This window comes from Cyprinodon variegatus, unplaced genomic scaffold, assembly GCF_000732505.1.
Source record: "Cyprinodon variegatus isolate N-32 unplaced genomic scaffold, C_variegatus-1.0 Scaffold590, whole genome shotgun sequence".
Lineage (NCBI taxonomy): Eukaryota > Metazoa > Chordata > Actinopteri > Cyprinodontiformes > Cyprinodontidae > Cyprinodon > Cyprinodon variegatus.
In genome coordinates, this window is record NW_015151043.1 from 144137 (window position 1) to 170815 (window position 26679).

Here is a 26679-nt window from a genome sequence, read left to right on the forward strand (position 1 = left end):
ATGTATACATGACACAATGGTGTTCCTATCAAATTAGCAGTGATGACGTTTGGTAACACACAATTTCATTGCATATTGCAGACCTTTGATGGTAAATAAAAGGAAAAACAGTTCTGAGGGAGTTGATTGTTGAAGGAAATGGATAAAGTCCTTAAGTGGTGCGGAAAAGTCTTCCACAAATATTTCTGCTTAAAAAGATGAGTGAGGAGATAAAAAAGGATGGCGTAAAGTAGCAGCTTTTTTTTTTTTTTTTGTATAATCCGGCTGGGTGGCTTATCTGTCTTGTAAAGGTACAGGAGGAAATAAAGCCTGGGAGAGCAACCAGAGGGCATCTAATAAGGGAAATAAAGTGCAGGTGGCTGACATTTGTAGTTTATAGATTACTTTTTGTAGTCCTTAGCAGGTGCCAGTGCTCTCTGAGGTCGTTGCTCATGTCTCTGTAGCAAACCGTTACCTCTTTAAGTGAATGAAGAACATCCTCTGACCTTTTTTAGTCCCGTTAATGTCCACAACTAATCCACAAGTAAAGTTCTATAATGTTCCTATAATGGGATACCTATAATGTTATTCCTGAATATGACAAGTTCATTAGCATGAAATTGTAGTTTAATGCTACCGTGTTTTTCCTGTTAATCTGATGGATGATGCTGTTTCTGCATGTTGATCTTTGTTAGTCCAGAAAGATCCAGAGAAGCAGTGACTTTTGGTAGAGAGACATAAATTGACACTAAAGACATACCTTCTTTTTCTGAGTTTTCACATTCTTGATTCTTTTCTGAAAAGTGTATGTACCATCAGGGTACACAAGCATTTTAACTGTCCTTTTGATTTAACATAAATCTCAATGCAGTTTCTTGAGATCAGTCATACCGAGTCTCAGAGGTTGAAGAGAAAAATTGTCCAAAAATTATGCCAAACGTGGACTATTAAATGTATTTGGATCCTGATTTTTCTGAGTAACCACTGGCTTTGTAGAGTAGAAGTTGAAAGATGGCACAAATATTACTAATCATTGACATTGGTCCAGTTAACACCATGCATGCTGTGAATCCCTGAATCTTCAGTCTAGATTTGCAAATACAGACTGACCATGCAGCAACAGTGCTTCATAACACAAAATATGTCTCATAGTTTAAGGGAAAAGCTAATTTGTCTTTATTTTTTCCTAGCCAATTCAATTACAAATTTAGCTGCAGTGGGTGGCTGGCCGGCAACTCCGAGGAATAATTGGTAACAAATACGTTAAACAAAATGTTTTCAAAATTGGAGAAAAAAAAAGAAATCAGGGAACAGATGAGGATTGTGTGCGGGGGAGTGTGCCGGGAAGAAGGGCAATACTGGGCGAGGTTAAAAATAGATTAAGGATGAGGAAATGAAGACAAAAATCAGAAAAAGGTGTCTGTATGAGAGTAAAAAAGGAGCAATACAATAATGTCTGTGACAAGTAGGGGGAAAAAAAACATCTTCATCTTTTTCCTCCTTGAGCCCTTAATTTTAATCCCCTCTGACCTTCACCTTCACGTCTTGCTAGTTCTCCTGTCGCATCCCTCTTTTAGGCCACAGAGGAGATTTGTCTGTCTTCCCTGTCCTCCCCATCAGCCTCTCCGTCCCCCATTAGCGGCTGCCTCTTCAGCTCTCTCTGGTACTTGGCCATCAGAGAAGCATAAATGCAGCCATAAGCAGCGGCGGCTACCATCATGATGCAAACAATGCCACACACCACTCCAGCAATTACCACTGTGCCAATGGCCCGACGCACACTCACAGGTCTATAACGGGCACGTACACAATCTGTGGAGGCCTCCCCGCCTCCGCCACCTGCTGTAGATGGGGAGTCAACACCAGGGCTGCCATTGTTGTCAGAAACCGGTGTTGCTCCACTTGGGTTAAGAGCACTCCTGCTGCATGGAGGACCGCCTCCTTGTCCAGAGCGAGCACCCTCAGAACCACCTCCATTCTCATCTTCAAGTTGGAGGCAGTAGTTGAACATTTCCACTGGTATGCTCCGTATGTCCCTCCCACGCAGATCCTTTGGTAGTGTGCATTCCAGTGCATCCACTTTACCCCCTTAAGGAGACAAAAATTATTATTATTTTTGCATATAAAGCAATGCTAATAAAAAAAAAACTAAAGCTGAAAGGTGCTTGTTCAAACTCCACTATGAGTCCTACATGGTGCAATATTCACCTTATGCTTTGTTCGAGATCGCCTCAGCCAAGTCCTTCTATCACTTATAATATGACATGCTTTGCTGCGCAGTCTTTAAAATATCTGAGTCCCTAATTCCCTCTGAATGGTGAGAATAGAGTCTTTACTCTTCATATCCTGCATGAGCCTCCACAATTGGTGGCCATCTAAAAGTTGAATGTTAAAATAGCCAATGCAACCTTTGGTTGATTATTTTTATCATAGTGCATGAAAGAAGTAAGTCCCCTGTACAAGACTCTCCCTAAATGTGTTGCAGCTTAATGCTTATCTTTGAAAAAATAAGCACAATTTCACTGTCCCACTTTCCTGAATCAATTTTTTTCTGCATCAACTATCCTGAGAAGCTGCTGCCACATGCTTATTGTTCAAGTACGAAATGCCTCCTTGTAATTTTCTTCTCTGCTCTCATGACTATTGAATTATCACGTCTCCGTCTGAAGAGTGCTGTACAGAACGAGAGTGGAGCTCAGTTAGACAGAAGAACTGAGTAGGAAAAAAAAAAAGAAATGCTTCATTAGCAGGGCAGCTGAGGCTTCAGGCATTGAGGTGAATAGAAATTTGTACACGATAAGAGCAGAGAGCAGCTGTGGTTATCTGATGTACTAACAGCCTGCAGAGGCATGCAGAAAAACAATGGGAGCTGTAATTCACATTAACGAATGTAGCCAAGGAAAATAGATGAAAGTCAAGGCTTTCACAGCCTCCACCTGTGTCTTTTGAGTATTCCCTGCTTATAGACTACTATTTCAGCATTCTTTTGCCTCCTTAAATCTAATACGAAGCACAAAGTCATTGGAATATAAATCAAAAACCAACCTCGGTACACCAGCCACTCCATCCAGTGTTTGAAATCACGAAGGTTGCAGTCGCATTCCCATGGGTTCTGTCCCAATTGTAAGTGTTGCAGGTTGGCCAGTGGCTCAAATGCTGCCCTCTCCAACCCATGAAGTCTGTTACCTACCAGGGAGAGCCACCTTCGAAGGACGAGAGGATGAAAAAAAAAAAAAGTTTAATCAGGTCAACCTTGTCCTGCTAACTGAATAGAAAATATGATCCATTTATACTCTTTAGAAAAGGCTAATAAATTATCTTTATTGGGTGACATCAGTTACACTGCTACCACCAAAACCCAAGACAATTAGCTCCAGATTTTCTTTAAAACTAAAGCTCTTTAATTTTCATGCACTTCAATAGAAAAAAGCTATAGTCAGACACCCAACTATACCCTGTTCAACTATTCAGCTGACAAAAGTAGCAACTCATGAACTTTATTTTAGGCATCTAGACGAGTTAATGCTGAAGAAAAGGTAACATAAGTGACTTGCAAGGTTGGATTGTTGTTTCCTGCTCATAGAACTTTAGAAGCTGCTGATCTGATGGGATTTCCAACTACAACATTTCATCATTGGCTTTTGGAGGAGGGATTTAAAAAAAAATTTCGGAGACGAATGAAATGCAGCAGCAAAAATATTCACTCCTTCCACCAGATGACGAATACAATAAACAATCTGAAGGTAGATGGACTATAGCAGGAGAAGATCACACTACCGGTCATGTTGTTGTGCTAAATAATGGAAACTAGGGCTAAATCCAAACTGGCTAAAAGAAACTCGATTGATATGGTTTGTAAAGCAGGTAGTTGGTCTGACAAGTTTTGAATTCAGCTTTGATACTAGATAATAGGATCAGGGGGATTAAAAGTTACTTTAGCAAATGCCCAGTAGGCCTGCACACTTTTGGCTATGTCAATCTAAATATGTATTATTCATAAAAGTCTCACTAGATTAATTTATTAATATGGTCCACACCCTTAAGGTATAGTGGGTCCTCCTAATTGTCAATCATTCTGGGGATATGTTTATGTAAGGCCGTCCTACAGTACGTGCTTGTCCCCATTTTCACTTCCCTGTGGTGAGTCTGATATAGTGGAAAAATTGCAAATCTTATTTTGGAAAGTAAGCCTGTATGAGCTGTAAACAGCATCTTTTAAACAGCGTGCACAAGGACAAATGTGCTTGTGCATGCTCTTGCAAGTTTCATAGACGTTCCCTCTCGGGAGCGAGTACAGGGTTTGTGCATGTGCATTTTTTTTTAAAGTGGAGAGGGTGGGTCTTTCAAAAACTGTACCTTTTAATATTTTATCAAGTCTTAAAAAAATAAAAAATAAATAAAAAAATTAACAGCAATTTTTCTTTATACTTATATAGCCAAACTTTGTAGTTTAAATAGAAAAGCGAAGGGGAACGATTGTACATGTTGACAAGCCACAAATCTTTTGTGTGAATGTCCTATGGACAGATGAGAGGAAAAACTGAACTGTTTGCCAGAGCACATCAGCTCTATGTTCACTTATAGAATAAAAATGAAACATGTCAAGAAAAGAAGACTTCCTACTGTGAAACATGGAGGAGGCTCTGTTACAATATGCAATGAAATCTCAAGAGTATCAATGGATTCTAGAGAGAAATGTGCTGCCCAGTATAAGAACTTGGTCTCAGTCGCAGGTCATGGGTCTTTAAACAGGATAAAGATCCAAATTACTCTGCTAAAAACACCCAAGACTATTTTGAAGTGGCCTTCTATGAGCCCTGACCTAAATCCTATTCAACATCTTTAGAAGGAGCTGCAACATGCTGTCTGTCAAACCTGAGCCAACTGGAGCAGTCTGCTCATGAGGAGTGGGACGAAATGCCTGCTGAGAGGAGCAGAAGTCTCACTGACATTTACAGGAATTATTTGTTTGCATAGATTGCCTCAAAAAGTTGTGCAACAAAATATTAAGCAAAGGGTAACGTCATTTTTGTACAGGCCTGCTTCATTAGTTTATTTTTTTATTATGTTTAAGCATGGTTTTAATTCCATTTCTGACTTTCATTTATACATTTCCTTATAACTTTTATTTATGACTACTTTATCAGACTTATTTCTGTGACCACGGTGGGGTTTTCCTTCATTAAATGATAGCTACCAACAATTATCTACATATGTATGTGGTATAACTTGCTGAGTAGTTTTAAAATTGACTTGATGGTACTTCATACTTCATCCCCCATATGTAAAAATCAAAGACTGTGAGTCAAACTATGCAAGTCATGTACGGTACTTATACCTTAACATCAATAAAAAACAAGATGACAGTAAAATACCTTTTTCATAGTGAACAGTATTTTTCAGTAATTCATAGAAGTTGGTTACACCAAAAAGACACTTTCAAAGACATACAGGGAGTTTACTTGTATCTTTTATAAGTAAAAATTAGTTTTAGTTTTAGAAAACAACACTTTTATTGTATAGATGGTGTGCATAAAGAGTTGGACAGCTTTTACACAAAATGTTAACCATCCTAAGACTAATGTATGCACTGATAGTTTATGAGGGTAATCTGCAGAGATCATTTCTATCCATGTTGGCACCTCTAAACAAAAATTATCCTGTTTTAAACCTAGTCCCAACTCTGTAGTCGGGATTTGATTCATGTTGGAAGCATGGATCCACACTATTTCATTGGAGATCTGGAGAAATTGTCTGAACTTTTAGCAACCTTATTCCAACAGGGCATGTGAATACCACAGTCTACAGGAGTTTTTTGCTCACCATGTTCATCCTGTATGACCAGTGTATTTCCTTGTTGGAGTACTGGCATTGAGATCAGCAGGTGGGAAGGAGAGCTACTTCAGTGACAGACTGCTGCACCCTAAATGCACCATGGAGCGTTATCACAGATCCTTCCTCCCAGCAGCTGTAAGACTTTGAGTCTTTATGGAACTTCACTGTTCCCAACAGCCTCAATAAGTTTTTACATTAATGCTGATTTTGCACAGTTTCTATCTTAGTCATTTAAATAACATGCTGCTGTCATTTTGCACATCTGATGTTGCTATTTTATAATTTCCATTAATGTAAAAATGTCCATAGCTGTATATTGGTTATTTTATTCTCCAGATGCAGAGTTTTATATTGTTAAAACATTTTACAGTACAGTATTTTATTATTTGTTTTAATTCTTCACTATTATGTTATTCTTATACATTTTTCTAAGGTCCACATTTATATGACAATTTTTTTCTGTTATCTTTTTGCTGCTGTAAACACTAGAATTTCCCCATTGAAGGACAATAAAGGGATTTTTAAAATTCAATTTTTTATATCATTTATCTTCTGTTTGCTACTTTTAGAGAGATGATTTCAACAAGCTTAAATTAACTAAAATTGGTAACTTAAACATTATAAGGTCACTCTCATTTTTCCATTGTCATTAGGTTTATGTCAAATAGAGCAACTTTGGGGCATTGAGGAAAGATTCAGAACCTTTATTTACTGCAAAAATATCAGCACTAACTGACTGCTGAATGTATATTTTAAAAAATATACATTATTTATATACGTCATAACATATTTTGGGCCTAACCAGGTATCTTCTTGCAGTGCTCATACAGTAATGGCCTAAATGAGTTTGTGTAAGCTTATGAAATAATGAATGTGGCATAGATTTACCTGAGGTGCTGAAGCTCATCCAGTAAGCCTATGGGAATAGCGGACAGACCGTTCAATGATAAATCCAGGCTCTGAAGGCTGCCTAAACCCTGTGAAGAGAATGAAAGTAGTTTCATCCTAATTTGAAGTTTACCATTTTCCATTGCACCGGTTTATGGCCGCTGGTGCAGTTTATCTTCGTAGACCATCCTTTTGTTTGTGTTAGTCATGATAAAGTTGTCTTAAAGGAAAGCAGAGATGCCGAAAAAGAAATAAAGTCCAAGTTATAACAGAAGTTGTTTCTCTTTATTTTTTGATTGAGATCTTTCTGGTGATTTGACAAAGTGATTTTAAACTTTATTTCAGTGCATTGCAGTTATCTTTTGTATCAAAGCAATCCTTTCAATCTAAAAACTCCTGAATAATGTTCATTGCTCACCTGAAATAGGTCTCTGTCCATTACTGTTAGTGAGTTGTTGTGCAGAGTCAGTCTGGTCAGGTTGGACATGTCTCTAAACAACCCAGCTGGTAAATTATCCAGGTAGTTATTAGAAAGGTCCAGCTCCTAAAATACAAGAAAATATACATGTTCTGTTTCTCTTTCCAGTACTAAAGTTACTAATAAAACATTACTTGAAAGGAGATCACTTGCTCATTTTGTCTAGTATGCCAAGAACGTACAACTGGATTTTTCTCAGAACAGTTGGTTTAAAACTGTCAGCTTCAGCCTTGATATTTCCTCTTGGGTTAAAGTTTTCACTGAGGACATTTCATTTTTAAAACTACTTAAAAGAGACATTTCTTGCTTGGATTTCTAAATCCAAGCAAATCTAGCCATTGCATCCTTGCCTTAATTGTATTTCCTAATACAGTTAAAGAGGCAATTACCTAATATCCTAGAGGTGTTGCGTTTGTTTTAGGTCAGATCGATGTAGGGACCAGTCAAAAGGGAATCAATTCCTTTGTTATTCAGGAACTGCCTACATGCTCTCATCACATGAGGCTGGCCATTCTCTTGAACCAATAGGATTCCAGGATTCACTGTTCATCTTGATGTCTAACTAGATTTTGAAATGATGGCCAAAGTTGGTCAGGTTTCTAATGCATGGGTTGTAGAGATGTTTGTACCTCTCTATGCATATCCCTCTCCTCCTCTCCAGAACATAATAGATCCACTTTTAAAGCGGTCTTCAACTTTGCTGTCTCCTATATAGTAGTTGGCCTCAGGGATTTTAACTGCATATAATCTCCTACCTATCTGCCTCTTTTCCTATCAACTGGGAAACAACAAACACTAGTGCCATAATATCTTTCCAAAAAAACAAGAACTGCAGAAATAATGCACACTGTTACCAGCATAATACCATGTCCAAAATGGAGACTGCATTAGCCTTCAAGGGCAATCTTCTTAAAAAGGGCTCAGACCAACAGCTGGACTCTGATTGTGACATATTAAGGGGTAAAAAAGGAGCTGGCAGACTGGTCAGAACAGTGCTAATTGATAATGAGCTGAGCTATGCCAACTATGTGGGATAGATTTCTCGGAGGGCCAGCGAGTCGGCTCATTTAGAGATCCCATGTGAAAACAGGCAAACACTGAACTGCAGTTTACAGTAAGAGCTAATTTATCTAATTTTGTTGGATTAAGAGCAAAGATTTTCTGTTTTTTACTCAATATTCAACTCTTAAGTTTCATTTCTCACATAGTAAACAACATAATTCATAAAATGTTGAAAGTTTAGGCGACTACTTTTTAGGAAAAAGAGATTGATATATGACAACAGACCTCCAAAGAGGAGAAGTTAGCAAAGGATGTGGCTCCCAGTGAGGCAAGCTTGTTGTTGGCTAGCAGCAAGGAGCGTGTTCCTGGAGGCAGGAGGTGAACAGGAGGCAGGGAGGAGAGTCCACGTCCTCCACAATCCACCGTAAGGCTCTCTGAGGAGCAGAGACAGGAAGGGGGGCACGAGGAGGCTGGCAAAATCCACGTGGCCAAGAGGCTCAGAACATAAAACACTAAAGAAAGACAGACAGACACTGTTATTTAGTTATTCAGTTTTTATGTCAAATATTTCAGTTTAATTTCCTAGACACTCTGTCTACTTTTAAGACTGACTTAAAACTTTAATTTCCTAAAGCTCATAGTTGGTGGTTAAGGTTATCCTGTGCTGTCTCTATAGTTAGGCTGTTATAGGCTTAGGCTGCTGGAGGACATAGGGATCAATTTTCATCATTATGCCTCATTCTACCTCTATTCTTCCACTCTGCAGTATTTGTTAGTTCAACCCCGAAATACTGTAGATGTTCTCTCTTTCATCACTTTGACATGCAAACAGACTTGGTGCACATCTGCTTAAACTTCTCTGTTTTTAGTCATCTGTGGAGCTAGTTCATCGTTACCTGGTCTAACTCAAAATATATTTATGGATTAGTGCTTCTATGTTGCTTTTTTGACTGCCTCTTTCCCCTTGAACACATGGTCGGCCATGGCAGAAGGCCTTTCACACTAAGCTTGGTTCTGCTTGAGGTTTCTTCCTGCTAAAAGGGAGGGTTTCATCTCCACCGTGACTGCATGCATGGTCAGGCAGGAGTGTGTAATACAAAATCAATGACTCGATGAAATCAGCTGGTTTTTCTTACACAATTTTTACCAATGACTATGATCTGATTTAATTGTCTCTGTAATTTGCAATAGATGTTTTCTTTGGAAAAACAAAACCTTTCATTGGCCAGATATTTTACATAAATTGTCTGTTACATGTAGTAAAAGTAGTTAAAATGGGGCAGAATTTAGCAAAAGGCATTGGGTTTTTATTTTTTACTGTCAAAAGCCTTTACTTTGAAAGAAAAAGAGAAATATGTTGTATATAGAATTAAGGCAATTTAGCATTTAGTTTTGTACTCTTATTTTTAGTGGAAATAGTTGGATTGGATTTCTATTGTAGTTCTACAAAAAAAAGTCCCTTTCTGTCACCTTCATTAAGCAAATTCTTCACACAACTCAGCGTTATGTTAAAAACCAAGTTGCATAGCACAGTCTGTAAAGTTTTACAGATTTTACAGTTAAGCCACAAAACAGAACTTATCACAATTTACTTGTAGTACAACACAGATGAGGAAGATCAACTGCTTTACGAAAAGCCTTGTATTATTACAGTACTAAAAAAATTTTTCCATTGCATTTGCAAATACATTTTACAGCTTTGTTTTTAATAGAAGATAAAATAGCTGAGACAACAGAATGTCACGCACGGTTTCTTTATTCTCACACTGTACTGTATGTGTGGGCGTAGCCGTCAAGTTTACACTACGAGAAACTGAAACCCCATGAATATAAATATAATTTTTATGTTCTCTCTGTGTGCGGGTTTCAAGTAGAAAGCTCTCTTGTTAGAGAAATCCCCTTCATCTATATTCATTTTCAAACCATGCATTTCCAGCAGACTTGGATCATTTTTTTTTTCTATTGCATTTTACCTCTTTGTTTTGGAATCTTCTCTAATTTTTGCTTATTTCCTCTCTTCTGACTTTATTTTCTAGTATAAATATATGCCAGAATATTTTTTTTTACCCTCTGTTTGCATAAAGTTAAATCTGACTTGCTGTCTTCATTTGTGTATTTTTCTCCCAACAGTCTCTCTTTATCTCTCTTATCCCCCTTCACTTCAAGCCTCTCAGCACTGCTCTGTATTCCCTCAGTGTCTCGTTACACTGGTTGACTTTGTTTCCAGCCTATGGCTTATCGGCACGACTTTTATCTCTCAGTTCATGTGTGAGTGGGAATTCACTCGTGCAGCTGTGCGTGCATGTGAGAACTATCCTCAAGGTGTGAGAAAAAAAACAAAAACACTCTAAATTCAAGAGAAAAGAGAGAAAATCTGATCTGCAGCAGATTTTGTCGCATTGATTTTATCAGCATTTGTTTCATGATTCATATCAGGTTTTGTTTTTTTCTTATTAGTTTGAAGTTGTATTCTTTAGCGTTATTTTATGTATTTATTTTTTTTTACATTTCCCTTTAATTTTGATTTGTAGATGGTGGTAAATATGTCCAGGTCTGATGTGTCTCCAGTTATGGCACTGTTGGTGTGTATGGGCTAAATCTATATAATAAATATTCATGTACCATTGTTGCAAAACTTGTTCCCCTTGGTTAAATCCTGCACTGTTATTTTTTATGTTTAGCCCCTGATGTTGGTTTTTACAGCAGACTGAATATTATTTGATGGTGTCTCATTGGCAGTGCCCTCTTGACACCTTCATGGCTTCATCTGTCTGTAAGTTTATATCCAGGGGCCTCTGGGTGACACTGGACCCAGCTATGATGTCACCACCACAGGCACTTCTGTTACTGAGCCCAGTTGCATGTTACCAAGGCACAAGCTGTTTTCCATGTAAGTGGTAGACTTGCTGCTATCTTGTTACTGGGATGACCAGCTGTCCTCACCACAGAGGACTCACTGGTCTGTATTTCTTCCCTCTTCAGTGTTTCACATTGTGCTCGAAGTCTGAGTGCCTTACTGTTTACAGTGGCTCACAGTGCTTGGTAAAATACCCAACTTATTGCTCTGGGTCCTTGTATGATTCAAAAGCTTTTCTCACATTACAACTTGATTCTTATTTTAGTAAATCTTTTTTTTCCTTAACGTGATGGTTAATTTAACACTATAAAAAACTGTTCACTTTTAAAGTCTTATTTCTAGCGAGCACAGAGCTATGGATACTCTGCATGTAGTTAATTTATTTAACAAGTGACAAGATTTAAATGTGTTGTAATATGTTAATATACAGATAGCAGTGAAAGGAGATCAAACAGGGCTTTGTGTTAATGATTAGAGGAATTTAAATGATTATGCAATGCTTTGTAGAACTGTTAACTTAATATTTTGTGTTTTATTATATTGTTTCTTTATAACAGCCAAATTGAGAGTCTATATTAGGAGATTTTATGCAACACAAAGTAGTTCAGATTTGTAAAATGTAATAAATTAAAAACAGGGTTTACCCCCATAAGTCAATACTGTATAGAACAATCTTTCACTCTGGTTACAGTTGTCATTAATCTGGGGTGTCTTTGCTTTAATTGTACTGAAGCTCTGTCTATATCTTGGTATTTTGTCAACTGTTTTTTTCTCTTTTTATCCTACAATACCAGGTTTAGCATTGCTCTTTCACATCGGTTATGGTTTTGAAAATATTTTTTTAATGTTACCCTACTGTCAGCTTCCTGAAAACTATCTGTCATCTGTTTGGTGATTTCCTCCGTCTCCATGATGCTGTCTTTACTTGTGTTCTCTGTCCTTTGAAGCTTTTTCACAACAGCTGGATTAATAGTGAGATTAGATTACATACAGGAGAACTGTGTTCATTAGTTGGGGAACATGCTGCACTGCATTTTCTAGAGCTGGATTGCTCTATTGGTCCACAGGTGGTCTGCCTCCACACCTGAATCAAATTGTTGAATTACCTCCCCAGGAAGCAGTAAAGTTCTGCAGAGTCTTGCTAGTGACCTGATTATTTTGCTCAGGTGCGTTGAAGCATGAGTGAGGGACAAATGGAGCGTGAGATCGATAGATGCATCAGTGCGGTGTCGGCAGTAATGCGGTCGCTTATATCTTTCTACCCCTTTTAAATCATTGGCTTTTATTTATTTTTTTCATGTACCCGGTGGTTGTCTCCTTTATTCCACTCTGTATTCTCAGTAGTGTAGTCTTTTTTCACTTTACACAAAAAAAAAGAAAACATTTTTAAAAAGAAACAGTTTTAAAAAGTTTGGTATTCATTCTTTTCCTGCTTTGTGTGTCAAATTTCACGGTTGCTAGGTGACAGAACATATGGGCGATGAAAGGAAGGCTAGACCTATTTGAATTCACAGCCGAAATGTTTCCGGTCTCCTTATTTTCATGATCATCGAAGGATCCAGTCCAGATGAACCGGGTCCTTGGAGGAGGCAGCTTTTAAAATCAAACGCACCCTCTATCTCTGAGCTGGCCTGGTGTCTGCTTGGGGTCTCTCCAGAGCAGCTGGAGGAGGTGTGTGGATCCGGAAGTCTTGGCATCTCTGATTAGACTGCTACCTTCGCGACCCTTCCCAGAATAAAGCAAAAGAAAATAGATAGATGGTTGGAGGGATGGTGTTGAAGCAGAAACGTATATAAAAGGCGCAGGACACCGGACCTCCAGCTCTGGAATGGAGGGACTCTGTTCTAGAGGACTATAAAATTACAAAATCTTGAAGAACTCTGCTTTTCCTACTGATTGTTCATAAAACATGGTGCTTAATAAAGATTACATCTGACTAAAATGTATATAATATGTACAAATAAGAATCAGAGACGGATGTGTAATAATGACGTTTTAGCTCCTCAATACAGTTAATCTGAAGCAAGATCATGTCTAATTATTACTAAAACCCAAGTTCTCATTAAAACAGCAGACTTTAGAGAGCCAGGGTTTTGGAGTAACATCTAAGTTATTTTAGGTAATGTTGCATTAAAACCAGACAACTACCAACCAAGCCTTACCTGTGGTAACATAAGAGTAAATACAGACAGAAGGCACAAAAAAGAGAAACTAATTTGGCTTCACACCCGACTATTAAATTCACATTACGTGTTTTCCATCATATGATGAACTGTTCCTCCTGACTCACTTTTTAAAATAGGTGCATAATTGCTTATCCAAGGACATTACTGTCTCACACACACAAACAAACAGGTTCTAAGTATAAACAGGGACAGGGTGTTTGGGGTTTAATTTCTACTTCTGCTGTTGTGATGAGAGGAAAGAACACATAAGAGCTAGTTTTTGTACATTTTATTTTTTCTCTCAAAGCGGTTAAGTACATATTTTTGTCTTATCCTTCTACTCCCTTCATTGCTTCCTCTTCCTTCTCTTCTTTTTATAATGCATATATCTTCTTTAATCCCCTCTTTGTCAAGTAGACCTTTGATGGATCCTACACCTGTGAGACGGCATTAATATTTTGGCTTTTAGCGGTGGCTGGGGGGCAGAGACTTGCGTCCCTCTCCATTTCACGCTGTTTTTTGGAATTTATTATAACAGATAGGCTTGTCTGCTTAATATAGTGGTTGTTGAAAGAACCCTGCACTCAAACCAGCAGTTTAAAATGAAAAACAGTGTTATATTGCTGGTTTAACAACCAGTTAACATTGTTTACCATCTGTGATACAACCCATTTTTCTGTAGTCTTCCTGTTTTAATTGTTATTCTACTCTTTTATCCACTAAACCACATTATGAATGCACTTAGCTTAATGCTCTCATTATTTGGTGTTTTTTCCAAACCAAGTACTGAAACCCGGGCTGCATTATTTGCTGGTTGAAAGCCAAATCCGAACCACTTTCACTCAGTCAACGTCAGTCTATCTCACTGTTTCTACTAAAAGCAGTGTGCTATTGGGCTCTGTTTGGGGCTTTTAAGAGTGTCCAAAAACAAACATCCACACAGATATTGTGTATGTTCAAGCATGTGGATTAAAATTAGTTCTTTCTTTGTGTGTACAATTGTGTGTTGATGCTCTCTGCTGGGATTGTTAAAGCCTAAAGGCACCATATGGTCTCCCTGTCCTTTCTAAACTCATCTGTTCTCATCGCTCTACGCCTCTCCTTCATCCTTCCATCTCTCTTTCTTGTCTTTGATCTTAAATCTCCAGAGTTCATCTCTCCATCCCCCACTGTTTGTTTGTCACTAATACTTTCTATTGTCTTCCTCTGGTTTGCTTTTACACTTTACTCTGGAGGGTATTCTTTAGTATTTAACTTTCACTAACTTTCTCATTATTTAGCATCGTTAAGGTTTGAAAGTTTCCTTGCCAACAATTGTAGTTTTTAATTTAGTTTTTTTTCTCCGTTCAATCTATAGATTCAGCTTGGGACTCTTGTTCAGCCTCTCCAAAATCTTCATTGAACATTTATTTCAGATTATTTGTTCTATAATTCAGCACGTGTGTCAAAGGGAAGTTTCAAATGGTCTCTCTACAAGGACAATGTTAATGATTTCAGAATAAGAGAATAATATATACATATATGATGATTTTTAAAAGGATAATTTATGTATAAAAAGTACCTCTTATGCTGGGAATTATTGCTTGTATGACGCTTTTATTGATCGATATCTAAAAGCGGTAGATGAGAGCTTAGAAGTTCAGTCTTGCTTCAAAGACACTGAAAGCACTACAGGGAAGCACATTTTCTTGATCGTTTCTCAGAAGTTCCTATTATAAAACATTTTTTTCTTTCCCAGCATCCTCCTATGAGGTGCATGTGTGATGTAGAGATTCTGATTGATAGTGGTTGCCCTGTTATTAAGTGTGCAGCACCACTTTAACAGCTAAATCTTAGTTCATTACTGTTTTTTTCTTCTTTTGGATGAGCTTTGTACAGACAGATCAGCGCAGGTTTGTATATGTAATTGTTTCAGCTGTAAAAAGGCCGGTGTTGCCCTATTATTAAAATAAAACCTTCTCAGCAGAATTTTTGAACCATACTCTTTAATCTGCAAAAAAGTAAAGGAATAAAAATTAAGATCTGATAGAATATTATAGAAAGACAAATAGATAAATAAAAATAGTTAGCTTCACACCCTTTTTTAAAATGTATCATGTTACAACTGCAAACTTTTTTATTATTATATAGGTTTTATAAAACAGTTTTATAATATCAGCTTTTGAAATTTGAAGACTAGAATTTTTTTTCTGTTCCCGTTTCATTTCTAAATCTCTAGATAAGTCCGACTGGATAGGAGTAGTCTATTTTTAAGTCTTTACAGAGATCCACATATTCATACTTTGATTTAAACATTTAACATAAAACTTGCCTCTGAACCACGGCTTAATTTTTTTTCTTATTTTTTTCTCTAGCAAATCAATCTTCTAAAACCCCTGTTGGTTGAGGCAGGTGGTCACCCATAACTACCTAGTTCCTCTACACATTAAAAGAAAGTTATTTTTCCACTGTTGCAAAATTCTCACTCATGAGGTGTAATTGTTGACAACTCAATGACTATAGTGATCTAGATTTAGTTTGATAGCATTCTTTTTTTAACCTCCTGACGTAATCAATTAAATAATGGCTTCATTGTGACTATTTAATCAGATTATTATCTGTACAATCAGATGAATTTGATTTCTGTAAAGCTTCTGCTCCCAATATTAAATCTTTTGCAGCTTTCTACATAGCTGCTTCCTTGAATACTTAATATTTAGGCCAAGGTTCCTCAATATTGGTCCTCAAGGAACGGAGTCCTTCACCTTTTTAGTTCCGTCTCTGTTTCAAGACACCTGAGTCAAATAGCATGACTCTGGAGAACCGGACTGCAACTGAGGAAGATAATTCAGCCATTTGATTCAGGTGTGGAGGCAGAGACTCATCTAAAAGTCGCAGGACACCAAATCCTGAGGACCTAAATTGAGGAACCCTCATACAGGCTCTTAGGATATTGTTCTGTAACATGCATCCTCAGTTTTGTGGTGGTCCAGTGTCCTGTACATTTCAGATGTCTCTGCTTCCAAACCAGAGTCAAATGTTTTGATTATCTTCTTAGGATGCATCCAAGTTCTCCAGAGTTCTGCTAATAATATGATTATTTGACTCAGGTGTACAGAAGCAGAAACACATCAAAAAGGTACAGGAAACTGGCCCTTGAGGACCGTAACTGAGGGGCCCCGTTATAACCTCCATCTGCTAACCAACTTGGTCGTGATGGTGCTTCTTTTTCACCAAACATTTAAGGCCATCACAGAACAGCTGCATTTATACTTGCATTTAATTACATACAGCCAATTAAATGGTTATTAGGTGACGTATAAAGCCGATTGACAAAAGTTTATGCTATAGTAAAGGGGACCTAAATGTAAATCCACAAATTGTAGATTTTTTTGTATTTAAAAAAAATTGAATTCGATCCATTATGTTTTCCACTTTAAGATCTGTGTTACTTTGCATTGGTGTTTTACATAGAATCTTAATAAAAGAACATTTAATTTTATGTTTTTAACATGAAAAAAATGTAGAAAGAAAGGATTTGAATAATATTGTGAGGTACTATTATTGAAGGAATAAAAAATATATGTATTGTGAAATATATGTGATCTAAATTAAGTGTTTACGGAAACAGCTAGTAAAGTTACACTTGAGGCTGAGATGGGATGTCCAAGTGAAGACAAGCTGTGAAGGTTAAGTCGGTGTCAAGGGCTTAGGACGGGAACTTTAACGCTGACGCATGAGGCTGATTATGTCACAGTCGTACCACAAAAATGCAGCGGCTGTTTATTCTTTTCTAAACTAACCCTGAAGGTTAAACCTCAGAAAGACAAGATGAGTAATGGAAAGGAGGAACAGTGGCTGTCCTGCAGCTTTAAAATTCACCAGAGAGGAAAAATAAAAAGGGAAAAAAACTTTGCAGATCCATCTTTATCTTCCACCCACTGCTGAGTTTTGTTTCTACAAACTTCTGCCCTGACTAAAACACACAGCCATTTGGGATTTCGCCAACAGACTTGGCACGCGCCTTCAGCGCCTTCATCTTTTTTCTTTGTGTGTATGTGTGAGTCCGTTCAAGCTGAGCATGCTGCCTGAACAGGCAATTCCTGCTTCCATGCAGAGTTAAGAGAAGAGTTAAGTTGGATTGAAGCAACATATGTCTATGAACTTACCATATCTGTTCAAGTTGATGGTAGCAATAGGTGGGGGCAGGCCAGTGCCCCCAGGGGGGTGGATGTAAGGGGGCATGACAGAGAAGTCTGTGGCCTTCCTCTGCAAGAGGAGTGTCGCTATGATGGCATCAGGCCGTCATGCCTGCAGCCTCTGCATGCACAGCAACTGAAAAAGAAATGGCAGCAAATTACCTGAACAGGTAGATAAAATACAAGGACACTCTATCCTAAGACATCCTAAACCCAGACCATATCAAATTTAGTGCTGTGTCACACACACTTTGATCCATGAATCTTTAAAAACCAGCAGGGGTGAGTGTGCATAAACAATCACAGCTTTGAGAGTGTTTACTTGCCGTCCTTGTGTGTGTGAAGGTGGATGTGCATGCAAGGCTGAGAAAGGGAGCCACCAGAAATGTTGGGGCCTGAATAATAAATGTCTTTTAGGGGTATGCAATCAATTAGCCTCAACACAGACAGAACAAGAAGTGCTGCTGTCTGGGAATGACTGAGGAAATGAGGGAACAGAAACATGGACACCGAAGGAAATATGAACAAATAGGATTTTACATACAAGTCAGGGTAGATGTATGGACCCCCTCTGGTAGGTTTTATCTCTAAAATAGATTCATCTTACATTGCAGTTGCATAATCTCCTCCTGACAAGTTAATTAATGAACATCCACTCAATCCAAGTCTATATAATCAGTCAGGAAATGACTCCCACATTAAGGATTAATTGTTTTAACAAAATAATCAGTGGCTCCTGGCACCTCTACTGATCTTTGTACATTAAATGTCATTGGAGGGTTTTTATTTTTATATAAAAGTTGACTTTTGAAGCACAAAGCTTCTTGTAACTTCTAATAATTAATCCAAAACTCCATTACCCTGGGGTATAACGATGGCATGACAGAGGTCAATTTCTTTGTGCCTCTGGGCACCAGGCTGAACATGGATCCAGGTTAAAATGCCAGAAAATACAGTGAACAGAATAATAAGAGATGTTAAGAAAAAAGTCATTAGTAGAGACTGCAGTGAGGAGAGGCTTTAACTCTTTTCCTGATCAGAAGCTAAACTCCAAATGTTTTTTTATTTTTGAGTTCTGATCATATTAGACAAAGATTAAGCTTTGCTGTTTTAAGGGACAAAAGGGAAAGGAGCAGCATAAAGAAAAAGAATTCATGCAAAGTATTAATCATAATGGATGATCGAAAGTGATGTGAACTTCTGTTGGTTCTAAATATTTTTAAGAATTTCATCTTTAATAATTAAAAATATGTCAAAATCAACTTTAACTGGTTTATAAAATTTTGAAACATATAGCTAAATCATAAAAAAAAAGTTCAAAAGGCAGAATTTCACCCATTATTAATTGGTAATATATCCAAAATAGAAAGAAAAACTTGAATTACATTTTATCATTACTTAAAATGTAACAGTAAAATCCATATAATATCACGGTTAACTTTTAGTTCCTAATTTCCTATTTGCATTTCTAGGGAATGCTGATGTCATGATGATAAAATATTTTACTAAACCAAATATGGATTTTCCTTATTAATTGCGACTGAGGAGAGAAAAAACAGCTTTGTCTTCATGAAATGCAGCCTCTGGGCCATTAGTGCAATTTGGAAACATAATCTTTTCCCAAAATATCATCCAAACATTGAGCTGCATGTGAAGTGTGGCACTAATCAGATTAAAACTTGAAAGCCTTTGCTTTTTAATTGTAGCTCATTTTGCCTTGGATTCAACTAGAGTTGAAGGTTTATTAGAGGTTCATCCTTTGCATCCTAATGATGTAAATCTCTACCTGCACTTCATTAAAGAGCCTGATAGAAACCAGAATTATGTGTGAAAGAAACGGTTTGGCTATCAAGGTTAACAGGAGGTCAGTGAGAGTACAGCCTGTCAACCAGTCTCCCATGAGTAACATTCATCAATTTGTCAGGAGTGTCAGCAGGTCATTTGAAGCTGGTAAAATATGGAAATGGAAGGAGAGGAGAGTGATGAAGGATAAGTGATGTCAGAGAGCTGACGAAAGGAGGCGTAGAAAAAAAACGGAGTGATGATAGGATTTGGGAAAATAAGACAAGGCAGGAAATCCCATAAGGAGAGATGGAAGTATAAATAAGTGCAAGGGCATAAACAAGCAGGCCTTAGTCACTCAAGTTATTCAGTCCATGTTTATGTAGATGTGGATTGTTGAATGAGGCAAACTTTTACAGTTAATGGTAGCCATCAGACACCAGCCAATATTTAGGCTTTCATATTTATCCAATCTGTTGAACCTTCAGCTTTCTTTTCCCTTTCTTTATGTTCTTGCTCATTCTAGTTCTCATTCTGAATCTCTTTTCCCAACAAAGCAACAGAGGCATGAATTAAGGAAGCTCTGCAGATGGATTTCCTGTACGCAATTAAAGCCAGATTAGCTGAACTCTGCTGGGAAATTCAAATTATTCTTTGTAAACGAGCACAGTAGCATTGACAAGGAGCAAGTTAGAAAAATTTACTGTTTTTTTTAATGCAGAAAAGCATCTTTGTTGGAGGCTGCTTGGGTTTACTGAGTAATGTGCTACGTAAAATGTGTTTGTAGCTAGACCCCATAAGAATTGTTGAAGCCCTGATCTAATTAGTGGAAATTAAAATGTCCTCTGCAGGGCTTGCTTTGGAAGATACTTTCAAGTGATTTCGGATTTATTCCATCAACTGATTAATCTGAAATACATAAATGGAACTATAGAATAAATATCCTCCTTGTTGGTCTGAGGTCTTCTGATTCTGTTCCTGATTCTGACTGCAGATCCTATAGGACCCACCGTTTGCTAGATGCAGGTACAATTATGAAGAGGTAGAAAGATTAGATAAAGCAGCAATTCTCAGTTTATAAAAGAAAACCAATATTGAGTTTCTGCAGCTGACCTCTGGGGAGGCAGCTATGCTGCAGCAGTTGCCTTTCTGTGTTGCACTGAGTAGAAATGGTTCTTTACATTCCTGGGTTACAGCAGAATATTTGTTAAATTTAGTCAAGATTAACTAAAATTAAAATTATGTACGCATACATGCACATCTTTCATCAAATGACTATAAAAAAAAATAGCAATAGCTAACTCAATACGCTTTGTATGTTCCCATTATCAGCAGTGGCTACATGAGTATGAAACTGTTTACAACAAGGCATGGGATGGATGGATGGATGGATGGATGGATGGATGGATGGATGGATGGATGGATGGATGGATGGATGGATGGATGGATGGATGGCTAAAGGAATTAAGTGGAAGATGGTATTAACCCAGGTACAAATACAAAAAAGGATGTTCTGAATAATAGGATATGTTTTCAGATAGATTTTTTTTATTTCCTTACTTAAATAGCAGTGACACAATATCCTATTTGTTTACTGTTTTATGTTATGTTGGCTGGGTTCCAACAGTCTTTAAGTATATTTATTAAAACCATGAATGTTTAGTGAAAAAGCTGTTTTAGAACTAAAACAATGATTATCAGATTTCATGCTGCCACTTTTTTGCTCTTAAGTTAAATGCACCCATCTAGTCCTTCTACATGCTGAGTAAACTTTTCCGGGTACTTAATGTGAATTATAAAAAAAAAATAGCTGTGTGTTTAGATAAAATCAGTTTAATTGGAAGCGAGGTGTTTTCACACCGCAATTGGTGTGATATTTCATTGGTGCCTAATGTAGATAATGCTTCATAACCCTTTAATGAATCTAAGGCTGTAATATATTTTATTTGATTTCATCCTTATCCAGGGTGCCACTAATAGCTAAAACATTTAACTATGTAGTTTTCTCAATTCTGTGAGAAATTGAAGTAGATTATATATATATATATATATATATATATATATATATATATATATAGTTATATTATTTTATTTTATTTTTTTACAACAAAGCCTAGATTATAATATGGCAAACTACACCATGCAGGCGCTCAGTTTGCAAGGATGAAGTAACACTCATATTTCCATGTTGAAAGCTATGAAAATTTTAGAAGTCTAATCCAGTATAAAATAATTTTGCCATAGGAGGGAATTTGTAGACTGCATAGAGAGCACTGAACTGTCAACACCAAACACTCAGGTTATCATCAAGCATGGAAAGAAATGAAAAAAGATTTCCTGGTTCAAATAAAGAATCTTTTTCCTATTTCAGAGATGGGATCACTGTTTATTCTAATGCTAATGCAACATAAAAAAGGAAAGTAACCAAATTGAAATAATTAGAATTGAATGTATCTAGAATTGAATGTATCTATTTTCCACTAATTTCAGCCAGGTGTCATTCCAGTTAATTGACAAGACAAAAGGGTCTAATTCATAGCTAATTGTTCAGTCCTACTTGCGGTTGTTTATTTATATCCAATTAGATCAAATTTCAGCAAATGCTGTGAAAAGGAAGCATTTTTAATTAATATCTTCCTCAAAAAATATTGTGATTAATTTTTGTCGATGGGCAGTGCGTCATACAGTAAATAGGCAAAGAACTAACAAACATTGCGTTTTTACTTTGAATCATTATTCAATACATTATTTTTTTCTTCCTCCATAGGGTTTTATTCCCATTGGTGAACATCAAATATACCTTTTTACAATTGGTTCTACAGTGCAAAATGTTAGTTACTGAAATGCCAGAATCATATGCTGTAATTCCAAAATAAACTATGGGAAATATTTTATGCAATTTTAACATTATAAGATCTTGCAGTGAAATTTGAACCATCTTTGGTGCTATAAATCTATAAATGTTTTTTTTTTTTTTGCATTTTAAATATAATATAATATAATGAATTATTTCTGTGCTTTTCTGTGGTTACATATGGAAAACAAATCATCACTTTATTTATAATGGTTGATGCTTAAATACAAAGTCAACTTTCATAATGATAATATATAAATAAAATTATAATAATGAATTTAGTCATCACATTTATAATACCCAAAGCAAAGCATGCACGTTATAATGTTGCCAAATCATTTAACTATGTATTACAAAATGCAAAGCTGAAAAGAAAAATAAAATTCAAATTCAGTTTTAAGAACAGCCCCAGTTTCAGGTTAGCAGTCATGTAACCCTGTTTGCCCATCAGCTCCTATCAAAATAAATGGGTATTGTGGTGGTGAGCCAGACGCTTCTCAGAAAGCTTTTTTTAATCCATTTGACCTGAACACGAGGGCAGCCAAAATCTACACATGGACGTTTTTAGTTTACACACTCTGTAAATACACGGGATGGCGCTGGCATGTTGGGGAATCAAGTAACACCTCCACTCTCTATCCTGTTTTAAGTTTCTCATATTGTTTCCCTCTGTTAAATATGGCCTTCATGCGAGTTGGTGTATAAAAACATGGTGAAATAGTGCCATGTAATTGTGACACCTCTCTTGTGTCATATAACGTCTATAATCCTTCTGCACAGAAGGATTTGTCCATGCTTGTTATTTATACCGCATGCATATCTGTCAGATATGCATGTTAAAGCCTAATTCTATCCTTTGTTCATCTTTATTCAGATTTGTATACTGTATGTGGCCTGACTCAGAGTTTAATCTGGGTGACTGGAATTCCAGCCTATACAGTATTCCTCCAAATAAGCAAAAGGGGATATTTATCTGGGTGTTGAAGAATCTTTGTGTGGATGTGCCAAGCTGGTTCCCCAGGGTGAGCAGCTTTAAAAATAAGTGTTTCAAATCCTCTACTTTGAGCTATACCTATAACTCACTTTATAAATGCTCTAAAAGCTATAGATTTTGTGATCTAGTTATGTCAAAACATGCTCGTTAATTCCTGTCCTGCTGTGTTCTACAACAATAGTTGCTAACAAGGTGCAGCCAAGCGTCCTAAATCAATTTTTAATGTATTTCTTACACAGGAGACCTGAGAGACGTTCACACTCCCAAACAAACATGCACTGCTCAACACATGCTAGTATAGTGACAAATGCAGTCATTGACGTCTGGCCAGAAACATGCTGCAAAAATATGCACGTGGTTTTACCACCAACCATGACTAGCAGACTTGTAAATGGCTGCAATATGTTAAGCCTTTTTTATACTATTTCTTTAATGCGAACTTAGACATACCATGCTTTAAAAGCTGCATTGTTTAACACAGACGACAAGCGACTTGAAACTTTTCGCAATCTAGACATATTCCAACCAAATTTTTTATGTATTTAAAAAAGACTGTATCTGATCAAAGCAAAGTAGTGAACACTCTCTGAATGGAGGAAAATTCTTAATGCATTTCAAAGGGTTTTATAAGTAAGATTCTGAGAGTATTTGTGCATTTTTATTTTTACCCCATTTACTCAGTTACTCCTGAATACAAGCCAGTGCATTGGCTGGTCAATGTCAACGTGGCCAACGTGTTTACTAGGGGTGTGGGGAAATATTGATTTAGCGATATATCGTGATTTTTACCTGGACAACATAATATCGATCTTTTTTTTTTTTTTTTTAAAACCTCTGCACCGCCACTCTGGCACATAGCGCTGTGGAGCCCATCTGCTGTGCAGCGCAGAACACTCTCTGTAGTTGGGGCAGTCACAATACAAGACGTGGAGGGACTCAAATCCAAAATACCATGGATACCAAATTAACTAAATGATAAATACCTTCTGATGAACATATACAGAATTTAATTAGTAAAATAAACCCTCTAATTAGTAAATGTTGTCCTCCTGTGTGTGTGATTTGATTTAAGTATAGCATTCAGCTCATTCAATAACAAACAGTATCATAAAACCAAGAACCATTAAAGATCGATTACTGATTAAATAGTGGTGATGTTATCAAGGCACGTCCAAAGCTTTAAACATCTCACATTGTTCTGTTCTAACAAGGTAGATTATCTTGAGCACGCCATATCATGGTAAAACATGGAGGTAGTGGCATTATGCTGTGGGGATGCGTTTTATCAGCCTTAAGCAAATGACTTAACAGAAATATAAACATCCAACCAGATTTAAAATGCTACGGTTTAGATCCAAGATTATAAGAAAAGTTGCAGATGTAACTCGAGTAGAAGGTATTTTTTCTGTGTTACATGCCACACTTTTCAGGTATTTATTTGCGGTTGGTTTTTTATTCAACTATTTATCATTTTTCTTCCACTTACAATAAGGCACTACTTTGCTCCTGTTTGTTACATTCAATCGCAAATTTGGGTTTAGTGTCAAAATATAAAAGTTTAAAGGGGATGAGGATGTTTCTAAAGCACCATATGTGGGTTTTTTAATACAAGCAGTTTTTCTTCCAGATGCAGTCAGTGGGAGCAAAATTACTACTGGTTTATTGCTTTAAACGTTGTTAAATCGATTCCCGATTAAATGCTTGCAAAAATTTATGGATGTTTTCACTGAAGCCATCGGGTCGGTTCAAAGTGGCAGCCTTGTTGCTCATTAGACATGCCAAATTACTGCACCACCCATATAATCACTCGGCAATCTTAATTGTTTTCTCTTGGAATGATGTCAGGATGTGTTTGTCACTTGACAGAGAGTCAGACAAAAGATAGAGAGACACAAAAACCTTGGGGACATTACAGTAGATAGGCGAGGCCTCACAGTCACAGCATCATCATATAATTACAATGCAGCTCCACAGAGTTAATCACTTTTACATCACACATTCTGGAGAACCATTAGGGTTGATAAGTGTTGAGAGCCAGTAAAAAAACTGCAGCACTACAGCTTCAGACTAAGAATCGGCATCATTTATTAGCATCAATCAAATCGCTTTAAATGGATTATAAATACATGAGGTAAAGTGGAGGTTAGACCAAAATAGCACATGCTGGAATATGTTAAATGTCAACAGGTGTTACTGTCAATGTTGCATAAAAATATTGTAAGAAAAAGACATAGGTTTATACTGTTTACATTGCAGTATGCAGTAGTTCAAAAAACAAATTTACTCCTATTTGCAGCAGTAACGTCACAATATTGCTGCAGTTTTAGGTGCTGTAGAAAACATGACACAGCAAGTGGATGAGTTTTACTTTAGAGGCAGAGGTGGACAGGAGCTGTGGTTGGTTTTCTGGTATTTTTATATCAGTCATGACCGTTCAAGAGGTACTTGCATCATATCAACCATAGCTAGGCTCAGTCTTACAGGTCTACACCTGGACTTTATCACACAATAGAACAATTTTGCAGGAACCCTATTATTGCTTTATGGAAGATTATTTAAATGGAAATAATATATATATTTTTTTATGGTAATTGTTGTGGTATTTTTAATTAATTTCTGCAGAGCCCCCCAATGTTCACCTGTTTAGGAATTGTGTAGCCTCCACTGGTTTGCTGGAGTGAAAAATGACTAGATAGTGTGATTCTCTTTGTCAGGGTTGACATAAAGTCAACACTTACAATGAGCTGCAGGCATTTTAAGATTATTTGGGTTTTTAAGTGTGGCAAACATTACTAACACCATCTCCAGACTTACCTTTTCACCAGATACCTCAGTCGACACAGCTTACAGCCTGCTGCTTTCAGCCATTCATCCACAGATATTGTTTAGATGAAAAAAACGTCAAAAAAATTCCCCCAGGACAAAACATTGAAGGAAAAACTGTCAACGCTTCAGTTCAAGGAAACCATTCACTCAAGATTGAGATCAGCCTGTTTGTCTCAGCCAACAGATGAATTCTGCATAAGGAGAATTTTTCTTTGAAAAAAAAAAGGGATTGTAGGAAAAAGGTAAAGATGGGCTTAGAAGAATGAAGGATAGGGGATAGATCCTTAGAGCGGGAAGGCTGGAGAGAGTTAATCCTTTCCTTCTGATGTTTTCTATGTATGAATGATACGTCCAACGCTGTCCTGCTCCCTGGCTCGTGTGCTGCGGTGTGTGTGAGAGGCGTGAGCGTGTGTCTGGGAGAGAAAGAGAGAGATGGAAAGCAAAACAGGGCTGCTTTGCTGGCGTCATGCATTACCCCTCTCTGTGTGTCGCTATGTTTGTGATTTCAGCTCTAAGCCTCATCCAGTGTGTCTTAAAGCTCTGGTGCCCTCCTCTCCCCTTCCTGTTTCTCATATGTGCGTGCAGGAGAGGGTGTGTGTGTGTCTTGTCAAATATAGCAACATTAGTGCATGCTGCCTCGTCTGCCTGCAGCTCTCCGACAGTGACAGAGAGAGGGCGAGGGAGGTGGAATACAGAGAGGGATAATACGAAAGAGTGAAAGCTGTGAAGGGGGAGTGGAGGGAAACAGGAAGAAGTAGGAGGTATGGGAAGGCAGAAGACAGGCTTGGAACGGGTTGATAGAAGGGGAGGGCAGAGATGCTAAATAGAAAGCTTGCAATGA

At 37.3% G+C, this 26679-nt stretch overlaps 2 protein-coding genes across 2 annotated transcripts in view; one reads left to right on the top strand and one right to left on the bottom strand.

Moving 5' to 3' along the window:
- cacna2d4 (calcium channel, voltage-dependent, alpha 2/delta subunit 4) overlaps window positions 1-26679 on the top strand; it is a 104315-nt gene that overhangs the window by 36557 nt on the left and 41079 nt on the right. The gene's annotated exons all lie outside the window — the stretch shown is intronic.
- On the bottom strand, window positions 573-26484 carry lrtm2 (leucine-rich repeats and transmembrane domains 2). The gene is made up of 7 exons (XM_015392432.1): window positions 25827-26484; window positions 17353-17518; window positions 8468-8694; window positions 7121-7246; window positions 6703-6791; window positions 3025-3182; window positions 573-2067 (listed from the first exon to the last, which is right to left on the bottom strand). Exons 2-7 carry the CDS (start codon window positions 17426-17428, stop codon window positions 1553-1555), a joined length of 1191 nt encoding a protein of 396 aa, XP_015247918.1. The 5' UTR covers window positions 17429-17518; window positions 25827-26484; the 3' UTR covers window positions 573-1552.